The 20,134-nt window shown below is 37.1% G+C and overlaps 1 protein-coding gene across 4 annotated transcripts in view; it reads right to left on the bottom strand.

Moving 5' to 3' along the window:
• Window positions 1-20,134, bottom strand: part of cacna1eb (calcium voltage-gated channel subunit alpha1 Eb) — a 119,266-nt gene that overhangs the window by 40,636 nt on the left and 58,496 nt on the right. For all 4 annotated transcript variants that reach the window (XM_087240213.1, XM_087240216.1, XM_087240215.1 and 1 more), the window contains 6 exons: window positions 18,821-19,068; window positions 16,428-16,596; window positions 15,727-15,856; window positions 13,710-13,769; window positions 13,514-13,620; window positions 3,112-3,208 (listed from right to left, as the gene is read on the bottom strand). In XM_087240213.1, the coding sequence (XP_087096339.1) occupies window positions 3,112-3,208; window positions 13,514-13,620; window positions 13,710-13,769; window positions 15,727-15,856; window positions 16,428-16,596; window positions 18,821-19,068 (811 nt within the window). The remainder of the gene's footprint in view (window positions 1-3,111; window positions 3,209-13,513; window positions 13,621-13,709; window positions 13,770-15,726; window positions 15,857-16,427; window positions 16,597-18,820; window positions 19,069-20,134) is intronic.

Genomic DNA, 20,134 nt, shown 5'->3' with positions numbered 1-20,134 from the left:
GTCTCATAAAACACACACACACACACACACACACACACACACAATTCAATGAATAAATGAATTAATTAGGACGATCTGCTGTCCAAATATGAGTAATCCCTCTGTGAATAATTAAAAGGGGGCTAAATATAACACGCGGAACTTGACATTTTTCATTTTAAATCAATATGCAGTCATATACGCAGCCAGAATTATCAGAATCATCATTAGACCGTTTAACTAAACCGTAATTGAATTACTGATGGGAGATGCAGATCACACGCACTCTGCACTTCAGCTCCAACACTGCACAAAGCCATTCCTTACTTCACTTAAACAAAATGTTAGTAAACCCATTGGTCTTAAAGGGAGGCTATTATACAGAAATCACTTCTATAAGCGGTTTAACCCCAGTTGTGTGTCAGCAGTGTGTGAATATCTCCAGCCTCTAATAGTCAACATGAATTAATTGTATTTGTTTATAATCAGACTTGATGTAATCAGTCTGCAGAAACACTTTGATTGACATTCTCCCTTTGTACGTGTCATCAGAGGGGGAAAGCCCCGCCCACTAGTGCCCATCTCTCCCTCATTAGCATAAACAGCAGCCCTGAGTGAGACGCAGCCACAAAATGGCACAATTTGGCAGCTTCAAAGAGTTATGAAACATTATCAGTGTGGTATTTTGAGCTGAAACTTCACTACACACTCTAGAGACATCAGAGACTTATTTTATATCTATTTCATTTTACATTTGACTTATTTAACATCTTGTAAAAAAGAGCATAATAGGTCCCTTTTAACGCAAGTTGACTTAACTTAATTTGTGTGTCATGCACAATTCATTTACTTAATGATTACAGGCCAACGGGTTTAAAGTGAACAAATTGCTTTATGCAATGAACCCAGACTCATCAGAAAACACGAATTTAAATGTACAAATATTTGAAGGCCCACCCAAAATATAAGCATCAGTGGGATTGCACTAATTTAAATTAATTAGCTACCAATTTGCCAAATTACAAAATGCATAAACAAATCCTTGAATAAATCATACTGTGCGAGTCTTCTAATCAAGTATCAGTGATGCCAAAACTATTAGTTATTCTTCAAATGGGTAGCACTTTAGTTTAAGTACCAGTTCTCACTATTAACTAGTGTCTAACCTACCTATTATTATGATATTTTCTGTATATGAATACTTACACTCACCGGCCACTTTATTAGGTACACCTGTCTCGTAAACGCTAATTTATAATCAGCCAATCAAATGGCAGCAACTTAAGGCATATAGGCATGTAGACATGGTAGACATTTAGCCATGTAGACATTTCATGGCACACTTTGGGCCCAAAATTGGTACCAATTGAGCATCAACGCCACAGCCTACCTGAGTATTGCTGCTGACCATGTCCATCCCTTTATGAGCACAGTGTCTCCATCTTCTGATGGCTACTTCCAGCAGGATAACGCAGCATGTCATAAAGCTCAATCATCTCAGACTGGTGAACATGACGATGAGTTCACCGTACTCAAATGGCCTCCACAGTCACCAGAGCTCAATCCAATAGAGCACCTTTGGGATGTGGTGGAACGGGAGATTGGCATCATGGATGTGCAGCCGACAAATCTGCAGCAACTGTGTGATGCTATCATGTCAATATGGAGCAAAATCTCTGAGGAATATTTCCAGTAGCTTGTTGAATGTACGCAATGAAGGATTAAGGCAGTTCTGAAGGCAAAAGGGGTCCAACACGGTACTAGTAATGTGTACCTAATAAAGTGGCCGGCGAGTGTATAAAGCACATATTCTGGATTGATCACTACTACTATTAATAAGCAGCAGTTTAGGAGTTTATTGAGCTAAAAGTCTAAATTAATGACTCATTAATAGTAAGAACTGTACCTTAAAATTAAAAATATGTCTGATTTTATGTGGTAAATTTAACGTTTGCCTTAATAAACTCCACATTTTCTGCTTATTAATGGTTATAAAGTTAGTAGTTGGGTTAAGGTATTGATTAAGGATGTTGAATAAGATTGTGCAGAATGTGCTTTATAAGTACGGTCCCACTTTATATTAAGTGGCCTTAACTAATATGTACTTACACAGGAATTAATAGTTTACTATAATGTACTTATTGTGTAAATACATGTATTTACTGTGTACTTATGCTTGATTAAATACCAGTATGTAATTACATCTGTAATTAACTTTTGTAATTACATTTGTAAATACAATGTTGACCATCCCTTACACCTTAACCCACCCTTAAACCTACCCATACCACCAAACCTGCCCATAACAAAACCTCTATCCCAACTCAAGAGCACCACAAGTGTTCTCAAATACATTATAAACACAGTAAGTACATTGTATTTATTTTCTGATGGAAGTACATAGTAGTTAAGGCCACTTAATATAAAGTGGGACCATAAGTACTAATAGGGCAGCGCGGTGGCGCAGTTGTTAGCACAATCACCTCAGCAAGAAGGTCGCCGTTCGAGCCCCGACTGGGTAAGTTGGCGTAAAACATGTGCTGGATAAGTTGGCGGTTCATTCCACTGTGGTGACCAGTGAATAATAAAGGGACTAAGCCGAAGGAAAATGAATAAGTACTATTAAATATCTTAATAACATGCAGATAATAAGACACCAGTTATTAGTGAGAGTTAATAGGGTGTAGAATTAGCACGAAGGGACATGTCCCCACCAATATCCACTGATTACTGCAATGTCCCCATCAATAATTTAATCACCTCCAATAATTTAATGCTCTGTCAACTCTCAGTAATGTAAATGCACAGAAAGGGCCACCATAATAGTATCCATGGCTGTGCAAATAATAACAATTATGTTCAATTGCCTCCACAATGATTGTGGAAAAGAATGAGGTTGAGGTTTAAATTAGGTCCCATCAATACCAGAAGTCCATCTACGCTCTTGCTTAAACTCTTGTGTTACCCTCATTTTAAGAAAGAGAAGCTTGTTTATTTCCGTCAGCGTTCAGATCTCAGTCATCACAGAGCAAAGTCACTCGCGGACTGACTTGATATCATCGCTATGGCAACCGGCATGCCAGAAAACGACTGCACTGCATGAAAACACAAACACTGGAGCTCTTGAAATACCTTCAGCTTTGGGAGTCTTTTGATGGTCTTGAGGGGACGGAGAACCCGCAGAACCCGCAAGGACTTGATGGTCTTAATGTCTCGGCCTTTGTTGTTTCTGCGATCAAACAAACAAATAAATGTATCATACAACTGATTTATAAATATAAACAATAAGAGAACATTATTAAAAAGATAAACACCCGCAATGACAGGATTCTTAGGGCTGTCAATTGATTGCACTTTTATATGTAATGAATCAAACTGATTAGATTTAGTCAGATATGCAGTGTAGTCTCTTGTTAAAACTAAAATATAAATGTTTTCCTAATAAAGTAACGTGCTTCTAAACAGATGCTGTGAAATAATGGAAAAATTGGGAACATTTTTTAATTTAGTCATTTTTATTCGATCGGTCCAAAGCAAACCTATACTTTATATATAACTATATATAAAAACTTTGCTTTACTACGTAAGGGTAAAAATGGGGGGTGTTGGGATCGGATATTCTACCAAGGTCGGTGATCCGGGGGTGTTATAGACTGTACCAAAAAGCTGAGGAACGGGGTGACAGAACAAAACGGGGGATGGGTTCGAAATGCCGAAAAAAAACAGTGTTGGCAGGTATGGTTATTGCACTATAAAATAACTGTTCAAAAGTAAATTATCACTTAACTTAATAAATTATTCCAGTGATTTTAATGATGAGTTATCAGATTCATTACTCCAGTCTTCACAGTCACATGATCCTTCAGAAATCACTCTAAAATTAATTGCTTTTATTATTATTATTATTATTATTATTATTATTATTTATTATTATTATTATTTATTATTATTATTATTATTTATTATTATTATTATTTATCATTATTATTATTATTATTTTATTATTATTTATTATTATTATTATTATTTTTATTATTATTATTATTATTTTTTATTCTTTATTATAATTTTTTTTTATTTATTATTATTATTTATCATTATTATTATTACTATTATTATTATCATTATTATTATTATTATTATTATTATTAATTATTATTAATTATTATTATTATTATTATTATTTATTTATTATTATTATTTTATTATTCTTTATTATTATTTTTTATTTATTATTATTATTCATCATTATTATTATTATTATTATTATTATTATTATTAATACAAAAATGTAATAGTAATAAAAGCAATAATGACTGGAGTAATCATTTCATTTGAAACTCCATACAATAAATTAATAAATGTTTAACAATTAGTTTACATTTGATAAATGCCGCCTCGATGACAAAAACTTACCCCAAACTTTTGACAAGTTTTACTTTATTACAACTTTGTGTTTAATTTTAAGATTTATATGTTTTACACTTTTTATAACATATATTTATATATATATATATATAAAATAATGGTCCGTATAGTGCTTTTTTCTATTTTTTTCTCTTTTTTCTTTTATATATACACTTTATAACTATATATAAAACTTCACTATATAAGTGTAAAAAATGTTCATCTGAAATAAAAATTACTGTCGTAACAAAGTAAAAAATAAATATAGAAATAATGGTCTATATAGGACATTTACTCTATTTCTTAAATGTGTTTTCTTGATATTTGAATTAGGTTTTTTTATATACAGTTGAAGTCAGAATTATTCGCCCCCTGTTTATTTTTTTCTCCAACTTCTGTTTAACGGAGAGCAGATTTCTTCAACACATTTCTAATCATAATAATTTTAATAACTCATCTCTAATAACTGATTTATTTTCTTTTGCCATGATGACAGTAAATAATATTAGACTAGATATTCTTCAAGACACTTCTATACAGCTTAAAGTGACATTTAAAGGCTTCACTAGGGTAATTAGGTTAACTAGGCAGGTTATTATGTAACGATGCTTTGATCGAAAAAAATATAAATAGCTTAAAAGGGCTAATAATATTGACCTTAAAATGTTTTTTTTTAATTAAGAACTGCTTTTATTCTAGCCTAAATAAAACAAATAAGAGTTTCTCCAGAAGAAAAAATATTATCAGACATACTGTGAACATTTCGTACTATTTTTAGAAGTATATTTTTTCAGTGTATACTTTAACACATGTGCTTTAAATGTTTTTTTTTTTTAACTATGTCATTTTTTAACTATGTCCTTATGGGTGCATATACGTAACATATGACAATGTTGACAATGTGTAATGAGAATAAAATATATCCAACAAACTTGCTTTAAAAAAAGTGCAATCACATTGTCATTGCTCATTACTAAGCCCACACGGAATCTGTGTGGAATTACTTTACTTGTGTAAATGTGTGTACATTCATATTCAGTTTTTATATTAATTTCAGTAATATTATTGAATAATATGAGAAACGTTCATATGATTTATTTACAGTAATGTTTGTAAAGTTGTTTAGTAGATCTATTACATAAGAGACTTGCTTTGTTTACTAGATAAGTGGATCTAATTGGATTTGCATTGTATACATAAATGTATTATTTTTCATTTATTATATTAAGTTTTTAGTTATAAAACTCCTAAAATCACTCCGCATAAATCTGCAGATTGACAGACTGTTTTTACAAAATTCTGCTCAGAAATACCAAAAAAATGTCCACAGATTCTGTCTGGCCCTCCTTATAACTAATGGAGAGAAAAAGCGCAGTCACTGGACGAGGATGTATCAGCGTAGTGTGTACGTGTTGAATGCATATTATGTGCATGCTATCAAAAACAAGAACAAAATGTCATTTTAAAAGCATGTTTAAGCTTTAAAATCTGCTTTGGCTTTCCCTTTGTTTGATGTGGTCTGTCATCTGCTCATTGAGGCATTGCTAAAGCTGCTGTGATGTTTTAATTGTAGGTAAGAGGCGTGATTAATTGCTGTTGTTTTTAAACACTGACACACACTGAATAAAGTTAAATTGACAGCCCTAATACACAATGCACAACCTAAGAATATCTACGCTGCATCAAACGCCGTTCTCACTCAGAGTTTTTGTCTTGTTTCTTGTCCAAATATCTAAAAATGTGTAAATCAGGAAGCATTTTCTAGACGAGCACAACATCTTGTCTTTTTTTAATAAATAATGTGTCAAATAACAACAATCTGCCAATGGGGGAAGAAAAATTATTTCATGTTAAGAATCTTTCTTAATCTGTTTGGTAGATTATTTAGCTTGTTTTAAGATAAAAAACTTACTTATTCCTTAAAGGTTCAGTATGTAAGTATGATTAGGTATTGCACTCCTGGATTAAAGCACATTTTCACTCAGCTCCTTTTCTGACGAGCACATGCAAGCACAGGTTGCCAGATTGACATGAGTGTGCCTGACTAAAAGGCAGATTTAAGACTGATTTTCTAAATAAAAGCAACGTCACACGATTGAAGGAATCTTTTCTATATTAAAAGGAGATTTGTCCTAACCAACATCTGAAATTAATATGTTAGAAACAGCTCTTATTTTTTATTTGCTTTTGAAAGCAGCAGCAGATAGCTCAGCTCAGATCTGGAGAATAAAAGAAAGCGTCTGAAACTGAACTTCAAAAGTGCAAACCAACACATATCAGTGATTCAGCATCTACATTTAATGTTAAAGAGGTTTCATATGTATTCATTGGATTATAAACCTCAGCATTGTGCTGGAGTGCAGTGAGTGCACTATTCTGTGCTTCTGAATGGCTGTGCTCATCACTGCTAATCTTATTCAAGAGTTCGCCCTTAGCTGATAACTGATTATGGAGCTTGTTTGGCATGCTGTCCTGGGAGAGAGCCCTGAACTCGTGAGATCCTCGAGCCTGGGGCTCCCTCCCGTTGCAGGGCGAGAAGGAGTCCGAGTTCAGGTAGGTCTCGAGAACTCCCCTGCTGAAAAATGCTTTTCTTGCTTAGATTTTTAGTCTAAATATCTAAAATTTCTTACATCAAGAAGCATTTTTAGACAAGCAAAACATATTGCCTTGATTTGAGAAATAATATGCCAATATTAAGTCAGTTTTTCCTTAAAACAAGCAAAATAATCTGCCAATGGGGTGAGCAAATTAATCTTGTTTTTTCTTTTGACGTAAGATTATTTTGCTTACCCCATTGGCAGATTATTTTGCTTGTTTTAAGGAAAAACTGACTTAATATTGGCATAATATTTCTCAAAACAAGGCAATATGTTTTGCTTGTTTAGAAAATTCATCTTGATTTAGGAACTTTTAGATATTTGGACTAGAAACAAGACAAAAAATCTAAGTAAGAAAAGCATTTTTTGCAGTGTAGATTGATGCTGTGAAGTGTCTGTGCTGTCAATTTAGATTTGTCAATTTGCTTATGTTACATGTTTTTGGTCTGTGGGAGGAAACCGACGAGCCCGGTGAAAACCCACGCAAACACGAGGAGAACATGCAAACTCCGCACAGAAATGCCGACCGAAGTGCTAACCACTAGGCCTCCGTGCTGCCCTGACAAGGAAATGGGAGGAGTAGGGGTGGAGGGGGGGATTCTTCAAGACGAAGATGGTTGAAGTAAAATACTCTGGTTATTTATAGTGTTTAAGGAGTTGGTAAATCAGTGTTAGCTAATGTGGACCAGGTGCTATCAATCATAAGCACGTGCTCCTCTCGAAATTTAGTTTATAAATAAACTTCACTTATGTAGCATGTTGTTAGGACACGGAGTTACACTGTAACCTGCTCACCTGAGGTTTGCGTTCGTATTATTTATTTTATTTGCTAAATAATGACCTCCTCATGTGGAACTCTGAATCTGTGTCTCATTTTGGAGTCTGCTACTGTCCACCGGAGGTCACATTTCAGTCACGGACGCGGAGAGCCTTCGTAACTGAATGAATGAAATTTGCGGTTTTCCACCAAGGCAACCCGGGGTGCTGAAATATAATTGGATAAACTGCCCAGGGGGCGGATTAAACGACCAAAACTAAGACAGACGTTCCTTATGTAATGCACGAAAGCAGACTATCTGACTTCAGCAATGTTTTTTCAGATAAACAAGAATGTTCACCGAGCATGTAATATCTGCAAACAAATGATGGCATTTCTATGCTTTAGAAGAGTCAAAAACTCACACACAGCACCTTTAAAACAAAACAATATGTTTCACTTGTCTAGAAAATGCTTTTTGATTTACGTATTTTTTGGGATTGAAGCAAGACGAAAACTCGAAGTAAGAACAGCATTTTGGCAGTGAATGCATGGCTGAAATAGTGAGACAATGAGTGAAGAGAAAATATGTTAGCATCTGCACACATGGATCTCACGGCACTACATTAACACACACACACACACAAATGCATGATCGGTGGCATCTGAATTGGTATTAAATGGACAGACAATGTGACGAATGAGAAGCGTCTGCTGTTACCCCAATAAATTCCTGGCAGCCACAGAGATACAATCCAAGACAATGACAGAGGAGCATTAAAAGAGAAAAAACACATCAACATCTCTCGTAAATCATCACGATGAAGTCAACCTGGAATGAGCTTTAGTTGACCTTCTTCCTTAACAACACTAAAATGTCTATTTTTTTTTATGCAATGTCCAGGATATCAGAAGTGAGCAGTAATACGCAGTGCTGGACGAAATAAAAAAAACACTAAACTCTGATGATTTCCTTCCCTCAAAATAACACTGAAATCTACTTCACTCCAAAAATGTAATGAAGTACAAGTACAATATTTTGCTTTGTTTTGGAGTCCAGTGAAGAAAAAGTTCCTCAAATAGTAATACTCAGATAAAGTATTTGAAAAATGCACTTAAGTACTATAGTGAAGCAAACATGAGTACTTACCGTCCACCATGGCCAATAACAACTCTTATTACCAGCGTATATGTTTCAGTGTCTAAAAATAGCCAGATTTCCAACCCCGGCTCAATATAGATAAGTACCCCTGTATGCATTTCTGAAGAGCGCGAAATACATCCCAGGAGCTACGCTTTTTGTGTGAATCCACCAGAGGGCGCTGTGTACGCTTTTTTATATCTCAAATTTCTTTCCCGAGTGCCATTTGAGCCTGATGTTCTCATGTAAATCCACCAGAGGCCGCTGACGACTGACTGACCAAGCAATCACCCACCCTGTTCCCTAAACCCAACCGATAGTGTTTTCAAAAGCAATCAACAACCAGAAAAGCCCTTGCAGTCACCTGATTTTTACCACGTTTTTAGATTTTACCATGTTCTCACTCTGGTATTTACTTGTTTATTTTAGTTGTTAGGGGTGTGGTTGGGTGCCACGCCTCCTTTTTAAAATGGTACATTTGCATAAAAATAGTTACATTTCCTTGTGAGATCACCTCAGTGTGCAGGGCTTCCCACAGGTTTGAAATATACTTGCAGTGGTCGCCTGATTAAAAAACCCCATTTTCCCTCAGCACATAAATGGTCAACTACATGCGACAAACAAAAAATAATGTGATTTTTAACTTGATTTTTATTTAATCTGACATAACATTTTAGATATGTATAAAGTATGTAGCATATAACATCAATAAATTAATAAAATATGCCGCGAATGAGAATTAAATATCAGAAAAAATAAATAAAAATATTTAAAAAAAAATAATTACTAGAATAAAAAGTGTAGATTATTTAAATAAGGCAAATTAGTTGATTAACCATTTCTGATAGTGTATAAATATTTTGCAGCCATTATAGATGTCATTTTGTTCTCTCCAAGTATAAAGTTTATGCGAGTCGTTTATTAAATGATTAATCATTTAATGTTTCTCTCGCGACTGTGCACGCACAGTCAGCTGCATAATGGTAATGCGGAAACACATACAAATAACTGCAACTTTAGAAAGCGAAAGTAAAACCTGAATCCTGGACATTTTAGGAGATTCAGAAACTACGGTCGGATGCATTTTAGCAGAAAAGGCTTGTATTAAAGGCCGCATTAAATTCGTTTGCGGGTCTGATGCAGCCCGCGGGCCGTACGTTTGACACCCCTGATATAGAGGTAAGCAGTCAGCTGGTAGCGTGAAAAGAAACAAAAGCCATTAGCGGCGTCATACCGCCCAGTAGCATTCATTTTACAGACAAAATGCAGCCATATGCACTTCTGGCTACATAATTCGTGCTCTCCAGAAATGTATACAGGGGTACATATTCACGATAAGCCTGTGTTGCAGATTTAAGATCATGTTCATGAGAGAATACCTGAGGAGTTATCTCTGATATCTGATTTTAGTGCTTCTCTCCAAGGATTTCCCAATAATAGATTATTAAAATTAGGACACCCTCGACTATCCTTCAAAAGTCTCAAGCTATTTTAGATATTACATGTTTCAACCGTATATTTGCTTCAACATTAGAACGTAACTCTTCTTGTGTGACTTGTTTGAATGTAAACCATAAAAGAATATATTAGCAAACATCTCGCATGCAAACCAGCGTCAATTCAGGACTTATATAACTTAAAGAGGGGTGTCCAACATGCGGCCCACGGGCTCATAGCTGGCTCTGAATCAGCCGGGAAGAGGCTTTAAAAATAGATCAGGGCTTGGCCTGCTATTAAGGAAGCATATGAAATCCATAGACTGCAGTTTGGGTGTTGATATATCACATATATAGCCAGCTCTCACAACACACCACCTCCACTAGCGCAGTGAGTCGCCACCGGCTTGTGCTCAGATCCACTAACAATCATAAGCCTTTTGCATGCAGTATATTTGGGAAAGGGGCTGTTTTCCATTGCCAACGTGTGAGAGACTGCAATAAAACCTAAAAACAAAACCTTCCCCCCTTTCTGGCCCAGATTTGGCATAAAGCTGGCACAGCAGGCGTTCGTTTCGGCACTGGCATATAGCATGTGGGCCAAACATGGCCCGGGTTTGGCAGATGTGGCACCGACTTTAGGGCAGCAGATTAGACTAAGCCACATATCAAATGTAGTATTTGGCCCAGATGTTAAAAAAGTAAACATTTGGCACGTACATTTGGCCTATCTTGACCCACTTTTAAAATACATTTAATTTACTTTAAAAAATATATATATATTGAAGTAAAGAAAAATTCCACCAATCAGGTCGCTTCAAGAAGAATGCGGCCCATAAAGCCAAATGCTTCACAGGTTTTATAAAATGGTTTGCAGTTGTGACACACCAACATATCTGGCCCAGTTCAGGCCCAGTTATGGGTTGGTAACTTGGCTGAGACTGTCAGGGTTCTGCCACTCTGGTCTTGTAAATTCTTGTTTTGGTGGCAGAGCCCGGGCACTACCCACCCACATAGCAAAATTTCTCTGGCCCAGCTCTGGCCCACACAATCAGGTTTTGCTTGGCCCACATGCTGCAGTGAATTACGGTACATGACTGGACCAAATCTGGCTTCCAGACGAGGGCCAAACACAGACCATATCTGGGCCAAGTCTCAGCCAAGTTAATAACTCATAACTGGGCCTGAACTGGGCCAGATAGGTTGGTGTGTCACGATTGCAATGAAATTGATAAACGCATGGAGTGATGCGCTTTAGGCACACTATGGGCACGCTTTTTCTCAAAGTGACCTGATTGGTAGAATTTTTTTTCTTTACTCAAAAATGATTTTAGTGTATTTTAAATGTGGGTCAAGACTGGCCAAACTCACATGGCCCACTTATCAAATTTTTAAATCTGGGCCAAATACTACGTTTTTCATCTGGCCCAAATCTTGTGTGCCACCTTAAAGACAGTGCCACCTCTGCCAAACCCGGGCCATGTTTGGCCCACATGCTGTATGCCAGTGCCGGATGAATGCCTGCTGTGCCAGCTTTATGCCAAATCTGGGCCAGAATTCTTTGCTACTAGGGCACATAGCAAAATTTCTCTGGCCCAGCTCTGGCCCACACAACCAGCTGTTGCTTGGCCCACATGCTGCAGTGAATTACGGTATATGACTGGACCAAGTCTGGCTTCCAGACAAGGGCCAAACATGGACCATATCTGGGCCAAATCTCAGCCAACTTAATAACCCATAACTGGGCCTGAACTGGGTCAGATATGTTGATGTGTCACGACTGCAGTGAAATCGATAAACCCATAAAGCCTTGTCTTTTAGGTACGCTATAGGTGTGCTTTTTCTCGATTTGACCCGATGGGTAGATTTTTTTTCCTTTATTCAAAAATAATAAAAATGTATTTTGAATGTGGGTCAAAGTAGGCCAAACTAACATGGCCCACATATCCATTGTTAGCATCTGGGCCAAATACTACATTTGATATCTGGCCCAAGTATTGTGTGCCGCCTTAAATACGGTGCCACCTCTGCCTAATCCGGGTCATGTTTGGCCCACATGCTGTATGCCAGCGCCAGACGAATGCCTGCTGTGCCAGATTTATGCCAAATCTGGGCCAGAATTCTTTGCTTCCTGGATAGCTGTCTTGTCCTGTTTCTGTCTATGTGTGTCTCAATGGGTGCGGGCGCCTTCGTGGGTGTGCGCAGAGCGTGCGCGCTCCCGCTTTATACGGCTGTGCGGGCTCTGCGTTCCTCCGACGCGCGCGCTCTTGTACTAGTGTTTGTGTTTGTTCTGTCAGCATCGCGCTGCTTTATTCTCGGCACCTCCGTCTAGTTGGTTTCAGTTTTGGTTGGCGCTGAGATGAAGCATGCGCGTTGCTTATGTGTGAGCGCACGGTAAGGTGTTTATCTATCGTGTGCTCGTGTCTAGCGTCTGTCAAAGCATGTGGCTCGGTGTTTACATTGTGGTCACGTGCTTTTGTCGTGTGCTTCAGTGTTGTGCTTGTCTTGTCATGAACATGTGGTTAATGAGTTCTCTCATTGGCTGCATGTTCTTGTCCTGTTTTATGTGAGCGCATGACTTGTGTTGTCTCTCTGTGTCATGCGCTCTCCCGTCTGTTGTCTAGTCCCACCCTCCTTGTTAACCCATTATCAGTTTATTGTGTTCACCTGTTTGTGTTAATTTTCTACTGCTTATAATCCCCTCATGTTTTCTGTTCTGTGCCAGTTCGTCGTCGATCTTTACCTGCCTTGCCGTGCCTGCCCAATCAAGTTTGTTTGTTTGTTTATTTGTTTTGTTAGTGTTTTCCCCCTCGGGGTTGTTTATTTTTGCCTTTTATTTTATTTTAATATAAATAAATTCTACTTCACTCTGCGCTTGGGTCCTCGCCCCTTTTTCCCCTCACCTGAACGTGACAGAGACTTAACCCAGTAAATGGTCCATGTTTGGCCCTTGTATGAAAGCCAGACTTGGTTCAGTCATGTACCGTAATTCACTGCGGTATGTGGGCCAAGCAAACGTTCATACAAATACAGTTAATAACATTTACTATTATATTACGTTGCAACTTGCATACTGTCAGTGCAACCGGCCCCAGATCTGAAGTCTGGATCCAGCCCCAGGTATGGTTAAAGCTGACAAACGCATTAACGCAAAATCTGACATAATAAGGTAGACAGATGTAATTAAAGTACTTACGTCAATGCAAACGCAATCAGAGCTCCCACCACCACGATAAAATCCAGAATGTTCCACATGTCCCGAAAATACGACCCATCGTGAAGAATGAGGCCCTGGTCAATCATCTGCATCAAACAGCATACGTTTGTTAGCATTTTATACTTATATGCCAAAGTGTATATATGTTTGGAATTGAGTGACAAAGCATTAATACCTTTATGATCATCTCAAATGTGAAAACTCCAGTGAAAACATAATCAAAGTAACGCAGAACCTGCGGAACAAACAGTAAACAACTTTAATTTACAAAGATATGCATATTGCTAAGTCAATTACTTTACATTGTAGTCATTGTTTGAGTCCTAAAACAGTCATGAAACCCCCTCTTTAAGTTCAAGAGAATAAAGAGGGAATATAAACAAGGCTATATATGAGTAATTTCCTAATTATTGCTATAATGACAGTTTTTACATTAATGTGAGGGTTGGGTTGGTGGTAGACGATAATAAAATACAATTAATGGGTAATTTCATCAATAATTATTGCTATAATCACAGTTTTTACATTAATGTGAGGGTTAGGTTGGTGGTAGATGATAATAAAATACTATTAATGGGTAATTTCATCAATAATTATTGCTATAATCACAGTTTTTACATTACTGTGAGGGTTGGGTTGGTGGTAGACGATAATAAAATACAAATAATTAGTAATTTCATCAATAATTATTGCTATAATCACAGTTTTTACATTAATGTGAGGGTTGGGTTGGTGGTAGACGATAATAAAATACAATTAATTAGTAATTTCATCAATAATTATTGCTATAATCACAGTTTTTACATTAATGTGAGGGTTGGGTTGGTGGTAGACGATAATAAAATATAATTAATGGGTAATTTCATCAATAATTATTGCTATAATCACAGTTTTTACATTACTGTGAGGGTTAGGTTGGTGGTAGACGATAATAAAATACAATTAATGAGTAATTTCATCAATAATTATTGCTATAATCACAATTTTTACATTACTGTGAGGGTTGGGTTGGTGGTAGACGATAATAAAATACAATTAATGGGTAATTTCATCAATAATTATTGCTATAATCACAGTTTTTACATTACTGTGAGGGTTGGGTTAGTGGTAGACGATAATAAAATACAATTAATTAGTAATTTCATCAATAATTATTGCTATAATCACAGTTTTTACATTACTGTGAGGGTTGGGTTGGTGGTAGACGATAATAAAATACAATTAATGGGTAATTTCATCAATAATTATTGCTATAATCACAGTTTTTACATTACTGTGAGGGTTGGGTTGGTGGTAGACGATAATAAAATACAATTAATGGGTAATTTCATCAATAATTATTGCTATAATCACAGTTTTTACATTACTGTGAGGGTTGGGTTAGTGGTAGACGATAATAAAATACAATTAATTAGTAATTTCATCAATAATTATTGCTATAATCACAGTTTTTACATTACTGTGAGGGTTGGGTTGGTGGTAGACGATAATAAAATACAATTAATGGGTAATTTCATCAATAATTATTGCTATAATCACAGTTTTTACATTACTGTGAGGGTTGGGTTGGTGGTAGATGATAATAAAATACAATTAATGGGTAATTTCATAAATAATAGACTATAAATATTTATCGTTGACTTTCATCTGCAGCTGTATCCCTTCTAGCAACAACAGCTTTTCAACAACGAAATGTTCGAAGTTAATTTAGTTTAGAAAATATTATATATTCATTTAAACACATGTAATATTTCACATTTCAAAATAACGTACATAAGCAATTGTTTTCATAAAATGTTCACGTTAGGCCATTCTGTAATGTGTCATCTTCACAATATACTTATTAAAATACTTGTCACACAGCAAATTTCAGACATGATCAACCAACTAATGCAGTTTAAAATGTTTTAATTAGCATTACAATTGTGGCTGATACTTGGATGATCAACAGTGTGAGCGCAGGACACCTAAAAAAATGACAAACTCCTAATCATTTACTCATAGGTAAGTAGTTCTAAACTTTGATGGGTAGCCAGATATTTCAAAGAATGTTTGAAAACAGAACTCATTGACATGCATAGTAGGAACAACACACGCTATAAAAGTCGATGGCTGATTTTCTTTCCAACATTCATGATGCAGAATGTTCATTTTTGGGTGAACTGTTCATTTAAGATTTCAATAAGTTTTACCTTATTTCTCTCTGAACTGGTGCACACAGGGTCTTCAGCTGCCAGAGCGATACTGCTGGCCACGATCACCAGGAGAATAGTCATCTCGAAATACCGCAGGGTCACCACATAATGGCAGATCCTCCTGATGCTTTAATCACACACACACACATGATGTTAGACCAGAGGTTTGTCCTTCTGTTATCCACATTATGCTCAGTTAATTTTAAATCAGGGGTGTCAAACTCAATTCCTGGAGGGCTTCAGCTCTGCACAGTTTAGTTCCAACCCTGCTCCAACACACTCACCTGTAGGTTTCAAACAAGCCTGAAGGACTCAATTAGTTTGATCAGGTGTGTTTAATTAGGGTTGGAACTAAACTGTGCAGAGCTGCGGCCCTCCAGGAACTGAGTTTGACACCTGTGCTTTAAATCAATGGTAACACTTTAGTTTAGGTCACAATTCACACTATTAATGAACACTACTAGCTTAATATACTACTAATTAGCTGCTTATTAATAGTTAGTTAGTTAGAAGTTGATTTTAGGATTAAGGATGCAGAATAAGATCCTACTTTATAACTACTACTGAACAGTTCATGACTTAATAATGAGACAGAAGTTAAAAGCGTGAATTGTGACCTGAACTAAGGTGTTATCGAATCAGCTTAACATTTTAAAGCGGTAGCAGTTTTTATAGTGTATTTATAAACAGCAACTTACGGGTTTTTGCTCTTGAAAATGAACATGCTGTCGGGCCTTTCAGGTTTGGAGGCTGTCGACTTTTCACCTCCATTCTCATCGTCTTCGTAATCATCATCATCATCCATATCATCATCATCATCATCGTCAGCTTTGTCTGAAAGAGACGCCTCCACGTCCTTGAAACTGACTGTGACGGTTCAAGAAAACAAAGCAGGATTTCAATCCATAAATTAGCGTATTTTGTGATTCATTTTCCCAATTTTTTTTGTGACCTTGATCTTTCTTCCAACAACTTTTTAATCTTCAAATATTGTTAAAAGTGACTTTAATGATCATCTGTAATAGTCTGCAGTGCTATTTTGTCTGGGCTGGTGTTGTTTCTTACGCTACAAACACCTTGTAATAAACTGCAGCACATTTTCTCTTATTTTACACACTTATGTATTATTTCTTATACATTATGTTATTTTAAACGACTGAAATGTCACTAAAAGTCACTTTGGGTAAGATGTAGAGTTGAATTTTTAACAACAGAAGTGGACAGAGCAGAGATCAACATCCCATAATGCAACTCACAACCATAAATAAACACTCACCAAATACAGAAACTGATCATTAACATATATATTTTCAGATTGTAGATATAAATGTTCTGTATATCTTTGTTAGATAATGCAACTATAAAAGGGGGAAATCATCTGAATGAATACTGTAGATGTGCCCGATGGAATACTAACCTAGATTTCCTGATCCTACTACAGCCAATACTCTAAAGACGAGCAGCTCTTTACTTTCTAAAGCAGCTAAAAGAGCTCAGATTGCCACAGGCATTGATGACCCAGTTCTGAGTCTCTATTAATGAATCTGTCCTCACTTTAGCGAATTATCCGCTCCGTGAACAGAATCAATAGATGCAGTTCATCCCTCCTTCAGGACTGCGTCAGCAAGTGAACTACTTCACTGTAAACCAACCGGGCTGCACTTTGATCATTATAAAAGTTCTTCTGGAAAACTTCAAACCCAATACAGGAGGGATGGATGGATGGATGCATGGATGGATGGAAGGACAAATGGATAAATTAAGTAATGGATGGATAGAGTGATGAATGGAGTGATGAATGGAGTGATGAAGGGAGAAATCGATGGATGGATGGATGGATGGATGGATGGATGGATGGATGGATGGATGGATGGATGGATGGACAGATGGATGGATGAACGGATTGATGGATAGGTAGATAAAAGATGGTCGAATGGAAGGACAGATGAATTGATAGATATATAGACAAATAGATAAATGAATGGTTGGATGGAAGGACGGATAAATGGGTAATTTAAGAGATGGATGGATGGATGGATGGATGGATGGATGGATGGATGGATGGATGGATGGGTGGATGGATGGATGGATGGATGGATGGATGGATGGATGAATAAAGGGATGGAGTAATGAATGATGGACCGTCAAATTAATGGATGGATAGATGGATGGATGGATATACCCATGGATGGATGAAAAAACAGATAAAAGGATAAAATAAAGTGATGGATGATGAATAGAGTGATGGATGGAGCGGTAGATGGAAAAATGGGTAAATGGATGGCTGAAGGATGGACAGATGGATGGATGCATGTATAAACAAATGGACAAATAGATTAATGGATGGACCCATGGATGGATGGAAGGAATGACGTAGAGATGGATGAATTAAGTAATGGATGATGATTGAATGGATACATGGATGGATGGAGTGATTAATGGACGAATGGATGGCTAGATGGATAGATGAATGGACAGAAAAACAAAGTAATGATGGATGGATGGATGAGTGAGGAATGGAGTATTAGATGGAGTGATGGATGCACGAATCGATGGATGGATGAACAGATGGATAGATAAATTGGTGGATAGGAGCAACAGACAAAGGGATGGATGATGGATGGATGGACTGATGAATGGATGGATGGATGAATGGATTATGGATTGATGGGAGGATAGATGAATAAATGAATGTATGGACAAATGGACAGATGGTTGGATGGATGGACGGATGGATAGATGAACCAATGGATGGACAGGCCGATGAATGGATTGATGGATGGATAAATAAATGAATTGATGGATGGATATATGATCAGACATATGGATGGACGGATAGATGGATGGATGGACAGACAGATGAATGGGAAGATTAGTAAACAGATGGATGGACGAATGGTTAAATGGATAAATGGACAGATGAATAGATGAACGAACAAATGGATGAACAGAACCAAATGGGTGGGGTATGAATGGACAGATGGATATTTTGATGGTGGATGAATAGATGGACAGATGGATGAACGGATGGATAGGCTAACGGATTGAGGAATAACCAGACAGATAGATGGATTAAAAGGTGGATCAATACCAGTCATTGGTGCCATTTCCAACAAAGGCTGGGATGAGGACTCTCGTTTTAGGCTGGTTTCGGTCATACACTCATCCTGGTTGAGATAGCTGCCGTTGTTCTCAATGTCCGAGACTTCTGTCATGTATTTAGATTCTGAACTGAAGTCTTCTTTGTGCCTCAGAAGTTGAGCCTCTTGGCTTTCGGCTTGATCTTCCTCCTGATGGCCGGAGGCTTGGGAGAGCCCTGTCAGATCACACACAAACTCCCTACAATACATACAAATGTACAGGTGTGAGTCCTGAGAATAACCACACGAGCTTCACATGTGCAATCACACATGTAAATAAAGCAAAGCAAAATTACAAGCAAAAATACAACCCAGGCTCATTTTGAAAACGTATCTCTATATACATTTCAGGAGACATCCAGAAATACATCCCATGAGCTACGTTTATTTTTATTTTTTTGCCGTTTTTGTTTTCGCGAATTTACGAGAGGCTGCTGTGTACGCTTTGGAGTAATGAATGATCTACTATTCTCTGCATCTCAAGTCCGTCGACGTACATGGCAAGCTAACGGGACAAACTGGTTACATCAGGAAAGCTGTCCATACGGATGTAAGCAGTCAGCTGGTAAACACAAAAAGGAATGGTACCACCCCGTAGCGTTCGTTTTAAAAATGAAATGCAGCCATACGTACCTCTGGCTACATAATTCGCGGCCTCCAGAAACGTATATAGGGCTACGTTTTCAGAATGAGCCTGCTTTGCAAAAATAGCTGGGGTAATTAAATTACAAGGCACTTCACCGAATGAAATGGCAACAAGGGTAAAGGCCAGGACACGCAAAGCTGAGAGTTAACAATTGGGCAGCTTTGGTGCCATAAGTCTAGTGTGTTTGGTGTGCTTCACATGTTGCATCTTGTCAGGTTAATGTCTGAGTAAGTTGTCCCATGTAGAATCGGAAATCGATGGAAGAGAGTGCTGTGATTGGTTGTTCATCAATGAATCACATCGCGAGAATAAAAAAATGAAGTGGTAAAACCGAGTAAATGATTGAAGAGGGAACGCACAGAAGACGATATCCACAATATTTGCAAACTATATGGATTACTACGTTATCAGACCTATCTAAACGAGCGAATCCTTCGGTGGTTACAGGTACTGTGAAAATGGTACTAACCTGCTTTGTTTACAGTTTGTATGTATGCAGGGCGTCAGTCTCAACACTTGACGGAGGGCGTGTTTGAAGTTGGGGCTGATGTGATCATCATAGCAGGGTCAATGAAATTAGTCTACTGTCTGAGCTGGGGTATTTGCATTAAGCGATCTG

Source organism: Danio rerio, chromosome 2 (genome assembly GCF_052040795.2).
Source record: "Danio rerio strain M-AB ecotype USA chromosome 2, GRCz13ab, whole genome shotgun sequence".
NCBI classification, from domain to species: Eukaryota; Metazoa; Chordata; class Actinopteri; order Cypriniformes; family Danionidae; genus Danio; species Danio rerio.
This window is presented reverse-complemented; position numbering and strand designations above follow the sequence as displayed.